General features: G+C 45.7%; 1 protein-coding gene across 6 annotated transcripts in view; it reads right to left on the reverse strand.

Annotated features, from left to right (window-relative positions):
• Nucleotides 1-17,325, reverse strand: part of ASAP1 (ArfGAP with SH3 domain, ankyrin repeat and PH domain 1) — a 392,411-nt gene that overhangs the window by 289,917 nt on the left and 85,169 nt on the right. For 4 of the 6 annotated variants that reach the window (XM_019032530.4, XM_019032533.4, XM_019032531.4 and 1 more), the window contains one exon: nt 16,141-16,267. The exons of the other annotated variants lie outside the window; for them this stretch is intronic. In XM_019032530.4, the coding sequence (XP_018888075.1) occupies nt 16,141-16,267 (127 nt within the window). The remainder of the gene's footprint in view (nt 1-16,140; nt 16,268-17,325) is intronic. 6 annotated transcript variants of the gene reach the window in all.

Below are 17,325 nucleotides of genomic sequence, written 5' to 3' on the forward strand. Positions count from 1 at the left end.
CTCTTGGCATTGTTTTCTAAGGGTTCACTGGACCGAGAGATGGGAAGAGACAGCCAGCTACCCTGTAATGTGTGACAGGATCTCCATGACCAACACCTAAAACTAACTTCAGCATAAGTTGCTGTAATGCCTCATCAGGCATTTATACCTTTGAGTGAAACATGGGAGAGATTTCCTTCCAAGAGTTAGCTGAAAGCAGACTTTGGAAAGGAAAGTGTCGGTCCTGAGCCAGGGCATTCACGGTGAGGTGGAAAAGAGAATGTCCTGAGACCCCAAGGGCAATCAAGAAGTCTTAGGGGGTGAGGAGGATGAAGAAGGCAAATTGGCAAGGGTGGCACTCATCATGTAAGACCACAGACCTCAGAGACACAAACTCCATCTTCCCCTGACTGCACATCCTCGTCAAGTCACTCCTTCCCTCAGTTTTCTCATCTGTAAAACGAAGTTAATATTGTTTACTTTCCAGATTTTCTCCTCAGAACATCCAGTAACAGAGGCCTTCTGTAAAATACCGTGGGTAAAGTACTCAGCACGAAACCCAGCACATTCTACCAAGAGTGGACCTTGATTTAACAGATGTCCATTCTAAGCTGAAATCCACAGGGAAAGATGCTCCAGATAGCTGCTATTTGGCCCCCTAGGGAAGCAGAGGCCCAATATACCCAGAAGCAATTTCCAAACACTGAGGAGGGCCTCTCTGAAACTTCTGGAACTGAGAAAGCACCATCCTAAGAAAAACAAAAGTGGCTGTTACAAACACAAAACGTAACAAACTCACATGACAAAGTGATGGGGTTCCCTAGCCAAAGGACAGCTCAAGGACAAAATGTGAAATATAACTTGACTTTTAAAAAAGATGCCAACTCTCAGAAACGACAAGTTAAAGTTGCTTTTGGCACCTTCTCCTCCTCCTCTTCTCCTTCCCCTCAAGTTGCTCCAAGAACCTGGTTGCCCCCCACCCTACACCCCTCCAGGCACATCTAACTTCTACCCCTCTCTCCAAGATACTTCCCACCCTACTTCTCTGCCAAGTGTTAAGTGGGAAGCAACCAAACTAATTCACAACCATGTGTGAATGAAGGGGCAGTACAGGTTGGGTCTGTGAAAGATACTTACTAAGCCAAAAAGGTTTTCAGCTGGAGAAATGTCCTGTGACTTAGTCATGGGAGGTTAAAATGTTCAGGCAAGGAAGAATGGAGGCGCTACCTGGGGTCAGGCAACAGGCAGGCTAGAAGCTGGCCATGTCTGGTCTTTAACCATTTCCCCTTTTCATAGTGAATGCTATTTATTTATTTCTGAGCCCAAGAGAGAGGCCTTAACAAACTTATTTCCATGGTAAGCAGGAATTTCAGACAAGAGGCTGTATGGGGCAGATAGAGAAGTCACCACTAAGGCGGATACGGGCTGATAAGGCAGAGCTACTCATCACCCCAACACTGAGATGACACTGGCTTTCAGTCTGCTAAGCAGAGTTTGAAAACATCCACACTCACTCCTTTTTCCCTTCACTACTCCTACTCGCTTGATGTAACTTATAATGCACCAACACACACAAGGGCAACAGCACATTCAGAGCCCAGTTTTTTCTTTTGGAAAAACTTAAATCGAGACCTCAAAGCTGTCCCTCTGTGGAGAAAAGCACTTTCCTAGGCTGCCCAGGGCTGGAACAAGGCAAAGACCACCATTCTGGTGAAACAAGCTGGCAATATGACAAATATATAAGAAATTTATTAATATGCCTGGCCTTTGAGCCTCTAACTCCAACTCTAGGAATCTATCAACACTAGAGCAGAATATGACAGATATACACAAATATTCACCACTCCAAGGTGAACAACAGGTCCTCCCTTTGGTGAAACTGCTAAGCCAACTGTACAAAACACACAATTGGGAGCAACTTAAGGGAGCGAGGGAAACATCATTTAATACAATGACATGCCTTTTTAAATATTATTGAAGACTTTTTAATGAAGTGGAAATGTTCATGATGTGTTAAATGAAAATAAGCAGGACAGAGATGTTATCTGAGCAAAATACCTGAAGTGACAGTAGCGGCTACCTCTGGTTAGTGGGCTTATGGATGACTTTTAAATTTTCTTCTTTTATACTTGTCCTCATTTTCTACAAAGGGAATAGGTTCTTCTTATTCTTTAGTAAGAGGAAATTATTAATAACAAAAGTCTGTTAAGAATAGACCGTAGCTTACGTTAAATGACAGTGCAGGGTTGCAGTCAACACTATCCATACTATGGGAAACTACGGGATAAACCACCACTTTCTTTGACAAATGAATTACAATGAAAAAAAGAGGGAGGAATCCACAGATTAAAAGAAATTTGAAATATGTCCATGAATTTCAACATACAGATCTCATACGGATCCGTTAAATAAACCATTTTTTTTTAAAGAGACAACCAGGGAAATTTGAACAGCGACTGAATATTTAATGACACTGAGGAAGTGTTTTTTTCAGATGAGAAAACATATTATGGTTCAGGTTTATTTTTTTCAAGTCCTTATCTTTTAGAAGTACATACTGAAGTATTTACAGATGAAATGAAATACCTGATATTGCTTCAAAAAATCAGGGGAAGGAGGCAGAAATGAAAAAAAGATTGGCCAAAAGCAGACAACTGTTGAAACTGAATGATAGTTACATGTCGCTCTGCTATTGCATGTGCAAAAATTTAACAGCAAGCAAACTGGCTGGGCACAGTTGCTCATGCCTGTAATCCCAACATTTTGGGAGGCTGAGGCGAGATCACTTGAGCCCAGGAGATAGAACCTGCAGTGAGCATGATTATGTCACTGGATTCCAGCCTGGGCAGCAGGGCGAGATTGCGTCTCTTAAAAAAACAAACAAACAAACAAACAAAAAACAACAAAGAAAAACTGTCCAAAGTAAAAAACCACTTGGAGGACTGAGCTACTAGCGCAAAACAGACTACAAAAGGTATGGGGGAGGGTGGGGAGGAAGGAGAATCTAATAATGCAAAGTATCATGAAATTATCCAATAATAAAACCCGTATGTTTTAGTCCTAAAGGTATTGTTTTAGTTACAAATTACTTGACAAAACGTCTCCAGCATAGGTCTGTCTCTTTCAAAGTGAAGGGGGAGACTGGTTGGCAGAACTGAACTCAAGCCTCATCATGCTTTTTCAGTCAAATGACCTTTGAGAAACTATTTTTAACTTTTTGAGCCCCGTTTCCTCATCTGTCAAATGAGAAAATAGTGGCTTTGTTGCCTAACAAAGTGCTGTGTGGACGAAATGAGAATATATTATAACAGAGCGCAGAAATGCTGGAGAGTAAACTCAGGGTACCAACTGCTCATAAAATCATATGATTCACTACTTACCATCCATAAAGAAAAATCTGAGAGGTCAATACTTTTTGAAAATACCAATTCTCTCATTAATCCCTTTCATACCATATTGTGACTGGCTGCCCCAGATGCATGATGTAAATTATCTAGATTTAAATGCCTCCCCCTCAACTTGAAAGAAACAAGTCAGGAGGGAAAAATGCTTTCCTTTTCCACTGGCAGATGCATGTCTTGTTTGTGTCTCTGTATGTGTGTTTGTTTCCACCAAGAAAGTAAATGCTAACCAGATTCTCTTCCGTTTACTTGCACTTTGCAGCTAAATCACTAATACCAAAGCAAGGCAGGGTGGCAGTGGGGAGGTGGGGGCTATGGAGCCAGGCAAACCCAGATTTGATTCCCACCTCCCTCAGGTACTAGCAGGGTAATGTGAGAGTTTGAAACAGCCTATGTAAAGTACTCAGTACAGGCTGGGCACAGGTGGCTCATGCCTATAAACCCACCACTTTTGAGAGGCCAAGAAAGCCAAGGCAGGCCAATCACTTAAGCTCAGGAGTTGAAGACTAGCCTGGGCAACATCACAAAAAAGTACTCAGTACAGAGCTGGTACTCAAAAAGTGACAGCCAACTCTGTGACTAGTATTACTAGGCCAACAGAGGACTGCAGGTTGCAGACACCAAAAGGACAGACTAGGAATCTGGCTTTAGCATTCAGGTCTGCTAAGCATCTGCAGCACAACCTTCAGGAAATTTAGTAACTGTGGGTTTTTCCAACTGCTCTATGCAATTGGTAGGCATATATATAAAGCCCAGAGAGGTAGACTTAACCGTATTTGGAAAACTTTTTACCAGGTCTGCCTTCAAGATTTATAAATCAAATGTAGTTTTGCTACAATCTTCATAATTTTACTCAAATATCTGAATGCTAACTACATTAAAAACAAAACAAATTTAAAAACCTAGGGTTAAAAAGTGAGGGGGGATGTCCCTGAGATACTTACAATCTACTAAAAGTGAAGACATACATGAACATGAATAAGAACACAACTTAGCTCACCAGCCTATCATTGACAAAATTATCCCAAAATCAGGAGGAAAAAAATCCTACTTCCATGGCCATCCGGTTGGTATTTAATACACTGTCAGGAAGTTCTTTTGAGTCTAACCTACATATCTCATGTCTCAGCAGAAGCCTATTTCCTGTTTGTTCTTTTTCATTAGCATTGCATGCATATCTGCATTTTTTTTCTTGAGGATGAGTCTGAGTAGAAAGAGCATAAATTGAGTTGAATCCTTTCTAAACCTAGTTCATCATCTGTGAAATGAAGAAACAGCACCCACCCCACAGGGCTGTTGGGAGGATTATATGAGACGATATGGGTAGGGCAATCAGCACAGTCCCGGGCATAGAGCAGGTTCTTAACAGCAATGTTCGCAGATTCTGAATTTGTTCAAACTCTTACACACAAAATGCAGAAGCCTTGGGATGTGACAGCACTGACTTGGCACCAGTTTATTTATTGGGAGGCAGTATATTCACTTGCCTTGCTATGAAAAATATTACTATTATTAAAGCAGCAGCAGCTGCTGGGCCAGCAGTGAGTGCTTATTTTGATTTGTACTTTGTGGAAATAAGGAGTATCTAATTTTATGTAAATGCTATTAATGTGAATAAACATCACAAGGAAAAGGAAATGGGCATCATAAAAAATGATTAATGAAACATAAAAGAAGGCTCCCCACATTTCAAAACAATGAAGACAATTTTATTTCGTATGTAACTGGGCAGTGAAGAAGCCGTTCAATGGAAGTAAAGCCATTAGTCCTCACTGGACCTTTAAGCAGGCTCTGTTATTTAACACTGAGGAAAAACCAATTAAACCAGAAATTTTCCGAAGACAGCCAAGTTGCCCTGCCTGGTCTTCCATCCATCCTGGATATCTATGGAAAGATTATTCAAGGAGCACCATGCCATCACTTTGGATTTAGTGGCAATGGGATGTTTCTTTTCTGGCCATACCCTATGTGGAATGTTGATTTTTCCTGACCACATCACCAAAGCTAAAACTAGGCAGCACAGTGCTCTGACCACAGTCCTTCCAAGTATCCCAAATGAGTACAGAGCAGAAAGGATCAAGGGGAGGTGACACTTGCAGAGGGAAGGGCAGAGAAACTAACATTTTCCAAGCGTCACTGAGTGCCAGGCATCTGCCTCCCTTATATTCCTACTGATTCTCCCAACAGCTGTGAAGTACCATCATTTACATTTAACTGTCATGTCAATGAAAAATGAAGATGAGGCCAGAAGAACTGAATCTAGTCCCAGCTTTGCTGTGTGATCTGGGTATAAACGGTGTGCTTCCCTATCCTCCTACTCTCCTCTGAGGACCACCATCACCCCCAGGCTGAAGAGGAAGACTTAGCCCCACCCATCACATAGCCCCCTCATCCTGGCCAAAGCTGACTGGAGCAAGGGTGGTCTCCTGACCCAAGTGGAGCCAATCCAATCCTCCTTCCCAGATATCCTTGCCCCAGAATCAGGCAGACACCAATGTGGTGTAGGGCACTGGAGCTGGGAATAATTTGGTGTGAGTTGCCTTCATCTACCATTTGCCCAAAAGAGAAGACCCTCATTCTTGCCCCTCATGTTCCATAAAATATCTCCCATGAATCCTTCCAATAAGTCCCCATTTTGCTTTAACCAATGTATTTCATTTTGCTGGGGAAGGGGAAGGGACCTCTTACAATAAAACAGCCTAACACACTTGGGGTTTCTAGGCCTCAGCTTCCTCATCCATAAAAAGAGGAGTTGGACTAGATGGTCTCTGAGGCCTTTTCCAGTTCTACAGAATGTGCGTCATAATAACATAGTCCTCACTATACTTACAGCCCACTGCGTGCTGGGTGCTATACCAGGCACTGAAGACAAGGCCATTCTGACCCTAGCCTTTGGGTACAATGCTACAGAAATGCAAGGTATCCAGGCTGTTTTAATAATAGAGCTAAGAAGAGCTTACATTTTCCTCCACCTAAAACGCATCTGGCAGGGAAAGAGGTGGCCTAGATTGACTTAGCCAACTCTGCTTTCTATAATAGTTGGTGCCAAAATGCAGTCGTCTTTTGGGCTTTACCTCCTTGGCATATGAGGTTCTGATTTTATTTTCCCAGCTTTTGAGTGGCTAAATTAGGTGCTGTCTTATCAAGGGGACACATATTCCAGTTCTTTGGGGGAAAATTATACCATAGCTTGGCATTAAAATTCAGTTCTTACATAACTGACCACAAACAGCACCATGACAGAGGGCCGTTCAGACAGGGCTGTGGGCTGGAAAGAGCCTACTGTGAACTCCTGGATTCTGTGAAGACCAAGTAGAGTCAAGTGCCTCCTGATCTTGACCTAACTCCTGCCCACAAATAATTAAAACTCGTTTTACTGACACTGAAAACAAGCTATGAAGCACACAGAAATGAAAATTCAAGGAGAGATCCCTTTTGCTTTAAGGCTCCTGCCTCCTAACCAAAATAGAATTTCTTGTGGTCTCAGTGCTTCAAACTGTAATCAGTAAAGCACCTAACCTAGCTGCCATGCTCTGTACCAGTCAGGGCCAAGGCATAAATGTTTCACCTCCCCACGAATGACCACAGTCAATTATGCAGGTACATAATAAATACCTGCATTTATTATGTAACAGAGAAAACAGCTCATTACCCCAAAGCCCCAGCAAGAATCAGAAGGGGCAGCTTTCACACACCAATGGAGAGGACTCGACAAGTGGGGTATAGAAGCAGGCAGAAAGATTATAGCAGTGACACAAGGAAGCATGGGCAATGAGGTTGCACTGGTAGAGCCCATCAGGCTGGCCTGGGTCAAAGTGGGCAGCACTGGTCACTGGTTCCCTTACTTCAGAGAGTACAGAGCCCACTAAGGGCTGATTATACAGTTACACTGAGTTGACAGTCTGCTTCAGATCAAATTGGCTATGACCATGACCCACAATGGTCAAAGTGTTTGGTGTTGCCCTAGTCCTCTCCTTAGTCCCATCTGTGCCTCCCCAGTCCGGGTCCCTGAAGTATACACATCTGACTTCATCTCTCTGTCATCTGACCTCATCACTGACCCTTCAGAAATGAGTCCACCAAGTCTCATCTTCTCAGTTACACATGCAATTGTCTAATGCAATAATACAATAATACAGGGCAATAGCAACAAGGATAATAAGAACAATCATTTATAGAGCACTTAGCACATCAGGCACTGTTGTAAGCACTTTACAGATACTGACTCACTGAGAGGTAGGTACTTATCCCCATGAGGAAAGTAGGACACAGTAAGGCTCAGTAACTTGCCCAACACACGCTAGAAGTAATAGGGATACAATGAACCTTGGCAAGAGAATTTCACCCTCCTCAACCCAAGTGTTGCCACTGGTCCTCAGTAGAGAGCAGTCCTGTCTATCTAACTCTCCATGAAGGGATGCTTCTAGCCTCATTCGCCTCCCCTTCTTCCCTGCCTCACAGGAGAGCTGAGTAGTCAGACCTTGACACCCATAGGGACATACTTTACTGACACATAAAGTCATTTGATGAGTGCCTCCCATGCATTGCCTCCTTTAATACTCAAAAAGCAATGTCATTTATTTATCAAATGGGGAAACGGAGGCTTCGACATGAAGTGATCTCTAGCCCCAAACCTTACTCATGTTTAAGTAATGTATGTGGGAATGGCCAAGACCCAGATCTGGTTTTAGTCCCCAAATGACTAGGTTACATATATGGAAACCAACTCTCTGAGGCTCCCTGGACAAACAGACAATGAAGGCAAAGGTCTGGGTAGTGTTTGAACATCCAACACCACAAATGGCTTCTAATGAAAGGCTGCTAGCCTAACATCAGGGAAAGCTACTGCAGCCTCGCACAGTGTGTTTTCTGAGACCAGGACTTAATGACAGCAGACTGGGCCAGCAAGATCCAGTTCCAAACTTAAGGTTTACTCTCCACTCTTTCCACCTAGAAGCAAGTTACATGGAGTGGTACTGGGGAGGACTCCCACACTGTGAATTGCCAGTCCCCACAACCCTGTTAAACAGCAGAGTGCAAAAATCCCTGGGTTGGGCAGCCCTGAATTCAAATCCCTGCATGGTTTCTGTCTAATCTTTGGGCCTCAGTCTCCACCTCTCAAAGCAATGAGGACTAAACTAGATCTGGTGGGTCCCATCATTCATGAGGTTCCTCCCGTGGAGATACAAAGCCCTTCTAGGAAGCCAATCACCTGAATGAGGTAACACTTTGCTTTCCCACTTTATAACTGGCAATCCAAGCATCTGATCAGCAGAAGATGATTAGTCCTACACCACTGAGCTGGTGCATTTCAGCCAAAATCAAACACATTTGGCATGAGAGTTATGCCAAACTAAGTTAAAAGCAGTGTCCACTAATTTTTCCACAAAGCGGCTACAGACCCCCATCACAGCTTTCATGAGCCTTTTGGAGATCAGGCTTTCAGGTTGGCAAACGCCAGAGTAGATATTCTCCAAGGTCGCTTTTACTTGGACACTTAGCAATTCCCTGAATAACTAACACCCAGCAAAAACTCAGGGCTCTTGTACAGCCAGGAAGCTGGAAGCAGAGAGCCAGACAGCCCTGAAGAAACTGCAACTGAGAGTAGTGGTTCTTTAGCCAGGGCTCTGGGCAGCTCATAGGCAAATCAGGTTGGGTCAACCGTCCCAGACTAAGCATGCCAGGGTGGAGCTGGAAGCAACAGGGTCATTTTCACATCTGCCCAGTCCAAGGAGGATTGCTTGCAGCACTGTCTTTGATCACAAAAGGCAGAGATTTACTGAGGGGTCCAGCAAGAGGTCTCAGAAGAACAGAGAAAAGCAACTGTCTTTTCATTTTTCTTCCCTCTCCCAAACTCTTTCTCTCTAGCACTAGAAACCAAATAGAGGTAAAAAGATAATTAATAGATGCCTTTCTCACGGGTCTTGCAAGACAAAACAAACTGGCAGACAGGAAGCATAAAAGACAGTGAAATACAGCAGAAACGGAATGGGTTTTCAATGCAGATTCTGCATTCAGAGCCCAAGTCTACCATTTACCACTGTGTGATCTTGGACAAGTTATTTAATGTCTGTGAGCCTTTATGTATTCATATGTAAAGCAATAATAAGAATGCTACTAGAATAAGCTTTTATTAGATGATAGGTGTAAAAAATGTTTTTTTAAAATCCAAAGATATATATATAAGGTGTGTTAGGCAGTTCTTGTGTTGTTATAAAGGAATATCTGAGACTGGGTAATTTATAAAGAAAGGAAATTCTGCAGGCTGTACAAGCATGGCACTGGTATCTGCTTGGCTTCTGCGGACGCCTCAGGGAGTGTTTAGTCATGGCAGGAGGAGAAGTGGGAGCAGGCACATCACATGGCGAAAGCAGGGGCGAGAGAGAGAGAAAAGTGGAGGACCCAAACTTTTAAAACACTGGATCTCAAGAGAACTAACTGAGCAAGAACTCACTTATCACCAAGGGGATGATGATGCTAAACCATTCATGAGGCATCCGCCCCCACGATCCAATCACATCCCACCAAGCCCTACCTCCGACACTGGGGACTATGTTTCAACTTGAGATTTGGAGGGGACAAAAATCCAAACCATATCAGAAGGACCAAAAGCATTAGCATGGAATATCTGGCTAACAGGCTTGTGCCTTGTTTTAGAAAGAGCATGAGTTCCAACACATACAATTTCCTTCTCCCTTTGATTCTACAGACAGATATATTCACTCACTGACCTTTGCTGGTTTCATCCAGACAAAACCTCATCCTAAGTACCTCCAGACTGGGTCAAAAGCCTGGGCACAGAGCCTTGACTTGTGTGTGGGAGAGAAACATTATGGGAAGGTTTGTTTGCCTTTTGTTGTATTATCTTCAAGAGGTCAGAGACAGACCCAAACATACTTTCTCTACATTAAGCAAAAGTAAAAATCTTGATTTTATCTAAATCCTTCCTGAGGTTTTTTTTTTTTTTTTTTTTTAAGACTACAATCTCCTTGGGGGTAATTAATGGGCTCCTTAAGTTTAGCACCTGCAATATAAAGAAGCACTTCCTATTAAGTTTACCAGCTTTTAAAATTTAAGAGGTAATGCACTTGCATTCTTGAGCAAGGGGAGCTGATGAACAAGATCAGACGTCAAACCCTGACCACAGAAATCCTATGCGTAAGATTTCACAGAAAATCACTTAAGGACCTAACAGTATTTATCAAAGACTGATGAGCTCTATCATCAGCATGGCAGACACCCAAAAGGACATAGATAAAGGTTGAAACTTAAATGGAAGGTGAGGGAACACACACAGAAGTCTGACTGGCCTGCATGAGGACTTGACAGTAATGCGATTAATCACAAATCTGATACTGGTTGTATGACCTGGGCAGAATACTTACTGGCTGTACGACCTAGCTGGACAAAATACTTAACTGCTGTAATCCTCAATTTCTTCATCTATAAAATGGAGCCATTGATGATAGTAGGGTGAAAAAAGGTATTAAATAATAGTATGTATAGGGTTTGCATGTAGTAGGAATGTTACTGTTATGAGATACAGCTTGATACTGAATCTACATTCTGTATCTTCATTCATTTCATCAAACATTTCTATATCTTCAGAAAGAACTGAACACACCAGGTGAATACATTAAGAAAAGCCTCTAATGCCAGACCCAAACTTGATTTCCAGTTCCCATAAGAAAACTTTTAGGCTGCATTTTTTGAGGGCAGGGCTCTTCATCATTGTATCCCTGGGCCTAGCACACTGCTGGGCACATAAGAGGCAATGAACAATCTGTATATTGACTACATGGTAATTTGAGTGATTTCACTTGTATTCCTAGGATGAATGTTCTATACTATTTCCCTCCCCTATGAACTGCCCCTTTCTACCCTGTTAAGAGTTTTAGCCTTATTTCTTTATTTCTTAAAGACCACTAGCTTCTCCATAATACAATCTGGATAACCCCAATACCTCAGTAGGACTTGGAAAATGACTTGTAAATAGCAGGGCCTCCCCAAAAATGTGTTGAACAAATGCTGTTCACGGATTATACTCAAATGAGTTCCCACATTTAAATCTGAAAACTCATATCCAAATCTTCAAAAGTACAGGGAAAAAATAGTATATTTAAGTATCACTATTAAGAACTCTGAAATATAAACATGAAGAAACACTAAGCCTCCAAGGAACTTAGGCACCTTTTTAATCAGACCAAAACTTGAAGGTGCAATGACAGCAAAGTCTCCTATGTTCCCTATAAAGCCACTGAAATATGTTTTTGTAGACATTTAGAATACCTATTTTATGTCTCAACTGTTTTAAGATTTCTAAACTCTGGGCCAGGCGTGGTGGCTCATGCCTGTAATCCCAGCACTTTGGAAGGCTAAGGCAGGCAGATCACTTGAGGTCAGGAGTTTGAGACCAGCCTGGCCAACATGATGAAACTGCGTCTCTATTAGAAATACAAAAATTAGCCAGGCATGGCGGTGTGCACCTGTAGTCCCAGCTGCCCAGGAGGCAGAGGTGAGAGAATCGCTTGAACCTGGGAGGCAGAGGTTGCAGTGAGCTGAGATCGCACCACTGCACTGCAGCCTCGGTGACAGAGTGAGAGCCTGTTTCACGGGGAGAAGGGAGTGAGATTTTTTTTTTTTTTTTGAGACGGAGTCTTCCTCTGTCACCCAGGCTGGAGTGCAGTGGCGTGATCCTGGCTCACTGCAAGCTCCGTCTCCCGGGTTCACGCCATTCTCCTGCCTCAGCCTCCTAAGTAGCTGGGACTACAGGCGCCTGACAACACGCCCAGCTAATTTTTTTTTGTATTTTTAGTAGAGATGGGGTTTCACCGTGTTAGCCAGGATGGTCTCAATCTCCTGGCCTCGTGTTCTGCCCACCTCGGCCTCCCAAAGCGCTGGGATTACAGGCCTGAGCCACCGCGCCCAGCCGGGAGGGAGATTTTTAAATTCCATTTTATTTACTAGCCACTTGACCTTAGAGAGAAATCATTTCATCTCTCTGGGCCTCAATTTCCTTCTCTATAAAATGGAGACGATAAATGTTCCTCTTTCAGAGAGCTCATATGAGAGGTAAATGTAAGCATTCATGCCATATGTCGACAGCAGGCCTGGTATGGAGCAGCTGCTCAATAAATGAGCAGAACTTGCCTCCTTCATTGTCACCAAATTAAAATGTGGCCCAATATAAAATAACCAAGTAGACTTCCATTTATCATGTTGGACTCTCTCTCTGACAAAGGTACTAACTATTAGCCACTCTAAGTCTTTAAATAGAGGGTCCCTTCTACTGTCTGGGTCACAGCAGTCCTAAAATGCCTGCCTGCTCCCACTTAGGGAAAACGCTTATACTCTCCTAGTCACTTACTCATAACTTAAAAATGGTCAAGAGTAAAATGGCACACATCAGTGTGCTTTCACTGCTGAATAAGTAAAACACTGGCTTTTTGCTTGGAAAACACTCACACGCCAGGATGAAACCTTGGCAGAACACCAGCTCATCCATTCCTGCCTCCCCAAGGTAGCCACTCATTGTGTGCCAGCCAAACCGTGAACCCCAGAGCCATGTGCGACCCTTCGCCCCAAAAGGTAAAGCCCAGAAGCAAACCAGAAGTAAACTCCTCTTTGCCTCTTCTTACCATTTTTGAGACGTAGCCTCACTCTGTCGCCTAACCTGGTGTGCAGTGGTGCGATCTTGGCTCATTGTAACCTCGGCCTCCCGGGTTCATATGATTCTCCTGCCTCAGCCTCTCAAGAAGCTGCGACTACAGGCACGCGCCATCGTGCCTGGCTAATTTTTTAGTAGAGATGGGGTTTCCCTATCTTGGCCAGGCTGGTCTCAAACTCCTGACCTCAAGTGATCCACCTCCCTCAGCCTCCCAAAGTGCTGGGATTATTACAGGTATGACCCACCACGCCCAGCCTTTCTTACCATATATTTCTGGTCTACTTCCTAGAGTGCTCATCACAGAGATTTAACTCAAATCATCAACATCTGCATAACACACCACAATCTCTACCAAGGAGACATAGTAAAAGAGAGAGTATGGATTAATTTGGGGCTCCAATCTTGGAGATCTAACAGTTTTTCAGTTGCGCTCTATGTATGTGCATTAGTGATCCAAAGAGCAAAAAAAGGTCATCAACAGGAAGGTACTTACTAGAACTAGGAAAATATTTTTTTTAAATGAGAATTCCAAGTTACCCAAATTAATTCCTATTCCGGAGTTTCCATATCACCAAAAAGTACCCAAAAGTTCTCTTCCTAAGAATAACCACAAAATAACACAAGCCACATTCTTAAAGTTTCCAAATATCTCACTTGTGAAGCATATGCCAACAAGATTTTGTGGTATGCCCCCAAATTTTTTCTTATATTGAGTGTGGTAATGTTAAGCCCCATATTTTTAAAGAACTGAATTGTGACCCACCTAAGATATTTATAATAATGCACTACTTCCATATATGTAAGCATGGGGGAAAAATTAAAATTCAACTATGGTGGCTATCCATCAGTAAAAAAACCTAAAGCATACTTTTCACATCTATGCAAAAAGTAACCACTCAAGAGAGTGCAACCTCAAGAATTAAAATATGCCGACCGGAGACAATGTTTTCCTGGCCAATACCTTCCTCAAGTTCAGAAGAAAAATTGTAAAATTATTGTGCCATCCTGAAACATTGTTATATTTTTGAGAACATGGGTATCATCAAGGTACTCTAACATGACACTGAACTTCTAGCCTGGTTCCAAGTTCCTAAGTGACTACACTTGCATTATAGTTAACTCTATTTTTCTACCTAATCTTACAACAGTATTTCTCATAAAAAAATATATTTGCTTTTAAATTTATTAACCTTAAACTAACATCAACAGCAACTGCATGTAATTTAACATTAACCCTCTACTACAGGGTTGCTGGAAAATATGCTCGCATACCTCTACAAACAGCATCACCGATACTTAATCTTATCACACCCTTCACAAACAGAATACAGCAACACTATCTAAATGTGCAGGAAGAGAACGTTAAAATAACTGGCAGCTCTATTAGGAGGCAGTGAAAAACTTATCTAGAAGGAAAATAACCACTCAGTCTAATCAATGTCACATCCTTAGAAGTATATACAATTAGTACAGAAAGAGGATGCAAAATGCTCCTATATCAACATGTTTCAATTTACTACAATTAAGTGAAAGACAGACCCATGATGGGGTTCAATGCCTGGCAATTCTGTTTAATCCCAGACGAGTGTAACAGACTGGCAGTTCACAAAGACAAAAAAAAGAAGAAAGAAAAGAAAAAATCCATTTACCTCTGGTTTTCAAACAAACCTAGTTAGGTGGTATTTCTCCATTCACTTCACAATTCAGTCCCATCACCCAATACTGACTCCAGAGAGAACTCTGGAAGTATGCCGGAATGACACATTCAGTCATAGCACCAAGCAGGCCAGATGGGACCCAGCACTAACAGAAGTCTCTCTCCTCCTAAAATTTGGGACCCCTCTACTTCTGAATCCCAGTTCTACGTGTGTGGAAACATGAGTATCAAAGCTCATTTCAAGATGAGTTGGCCCACAGAAGCCCAAGCTTCCCCATATTACAGAGGTCCGTCCTTGGGGTGGGGGGCTTACATCAGAAAGAGCTCCCCAAACCTCACCTAAACCAGCCACAGCATAACCCACCCAGGGAAAACCATCTCCCTTCCTACCTTCTACCCAATGGTGCCATTTTCAGTTGAAATACGTTTGCCTTGTTTGAAGGGGAGGGATGCTTTATGGCACTTATTGATGATGCTGAGTTCCTGGGCAAATGTCCTATTTTTATCGTGGCCCCAGAGGCTTCTGCTGCTCCTTGGCTTTCAGGTTCCTCTTTGCCCATACCACTCTCTCATTAATTCACTGAAAATCCTAAAGAAAATCGATTTGGCCTTGGCCCTGCCCCCCACCCCCCACCAGCAACGCTTTCCTGAAGGGTCCAGATAAGAGGAGCTGTCTGACTGTCGCCTCGGGCCTCCCTTCTCCGTGTCTGGTCAGCTCAAGCAGGCTGCACCGGCCTCCGATCTCCTTGTCCAGCCTCTGAGTGCCCTGCGGGCAGGTCCTGCTGGCGCAGCAGCCCTAAGCCCTACCAAACCCTCCGGGTTAGGGGAGCCGGGTGGAAACCTATGTGCACAGATCTCTTTCCATCTGGGCTTCAGGCACCAGAGACTAACAGGGAGGACTCCTGGAGTGGATACAGTCCCAGCCTGAGTTCTCTCTGGGTCCTCTGGGATTTTTCCACCGGCCCTCGTCTCCGCAGCTACGCCTGCCTGGTCCAGTCGGGCCGCTGAGGGGTGCGTTCACTGCCCATCTCCTAGTCCCTTGCTGGTGACCTTGGCTGCACTACTTCGCCTCTGGGCCCTCGGTGGCCTGACGCCACCTACCTCGAGGGTTACAGGAGGGTCACGAAGATGTGGAAGCGCCGAACAGTGCATGCCAGGGACAGGACTTCCATCTTCTGTCCTCCCTGGAGTGTCCACAGCTCGCTCAGTCCTCTCCCACCTCCAGTCCCCAGGCCTTTCAACCCGCAGGACCCAGAAAGGGCGAGGAGACGGGGAAGGCGCCGCCCGTCCGAAGTCCCTTATTCACCCGGCGGCTCCCTGAGGGGGTGTGGCGCCCCCGGCCCCCGCGTCCCCTTCCTCCCAGCTCCGAGAGGAGATCCTCCAGCTGCGCGGCGGCAGCGGCGAGCGTGGACGGCGGGGGTCCCGGCCCGACCTACCTCCTCCAGCAGCGTGACGGTGTTCCTGCAGTTGTGCAGCCGCGTGGTGAAGCTGGACGTGGTGGGCGAGTTGTAGTCCTCGGTGGTCTCGGCGATGAACTCCGAGACAGAGATCTGGTCCGGCATCCTGCCGGGGGGGACGAGACACAAGCGGGGCGGGGGGTGAGTCACGGCGCAGGCTCCCGGGGCCGCGGGCCGCCCGGAGGCTCATGAACCCCGGCGCGCAGCCCGCCACCCGCCGCCCGGCCTGGCGCGCGGCTCCCGTCCCCGGCGGCGGCGAGAGGGAGGGAAGGAGGCGGGCGAAGGCAGGCGGCGGCGGCGCTGGAGGCGCTCGGCGCGGGGCCCTTCAAACTCCAAGCCGCGCGCGAGGCAGGGGGCTCTCCGGGACCCGCCTCCCTCTGCTCATGCCGGCGGCGGCGGCTCCTCAGCGGCGGGGGAGGGGACGCGGCTGCGCGCGGGGTCTTCGCGGGGGTCTGGGCTCCGGCCGGCCGCTGGGGCGTGCGCGGGCTGGGCGGCTGGGGCGCCCGGCGCTGCCTCCTCAGACGCGCTGACAGGCGGCGGCGCGGGCCTGACTGACTGAGCTCACACTCCCGCGGCGGGCGGGCGGGCGGGCTGCGCTCGCGCTGCAGTCACGGGGCCAAACAAGGAAGTGCTCTGCGCACGCGCGCCGCCCCAGCCCCGCCCCCCCGTCCCTCCCCGCCCGCGCCCCGCCCCCGGCCCGGCCCCCGCCCCGCCCCCACTGGTGCACAGCCCCTGGGGCCTGGCTCCGAAGCTGCCGCTCCCGACCCCGGCTGCGCGGCACGGGGGCTCCGGAAGCCCGAGTCCCTGGTTCGCCCCCGGAGCGGTTACTTCAGTGAGCTCGTTGCGCGAGCGTTTTGCAAGAAGGGGGCCCAAAAAAGTTGTACGTGTTCTTTTTTAGTCGCGTGTGGGTGCAGGAAGTGAGGCCCCGGGAGAGCCGCCTTCTACTGCGAGGGCCGCCGACCCCGCGAAGGAAGCGCTGGGCGCAGGGGCGGCCTCCCGGGGCCCGGGCTTGCAGCTGCCCGCTCGCCCCATCTCTCTGCAGGGTGCTCCTCACCGCTTACAGGCTGGTTTTGTGCAGTTGGCTTAGGTCGCTACAATGCAGCGTGAAGACGAATGAAGGGTTTGGGGGCTTTAAAAAAAAAATAATTTTCTAATCTTTCATTT

Source organism: Gorilla gorilla, chromosome 7, assembly GCF_029281585.2.
Source record: "Gorilla gorilla gorilla isolate KB3781 chromosome 7, NHGRI_mGorGor1-v2.1_pri, whole genome shotgun sequence".
In the NCBI taxonomy this organism is placed as follows: domain Eukaryota; kingdom Metazoa; phylum Chordata; class Mammalia; order Primates; family Hominidae; genus Gorilla; species Gorilla gorilla.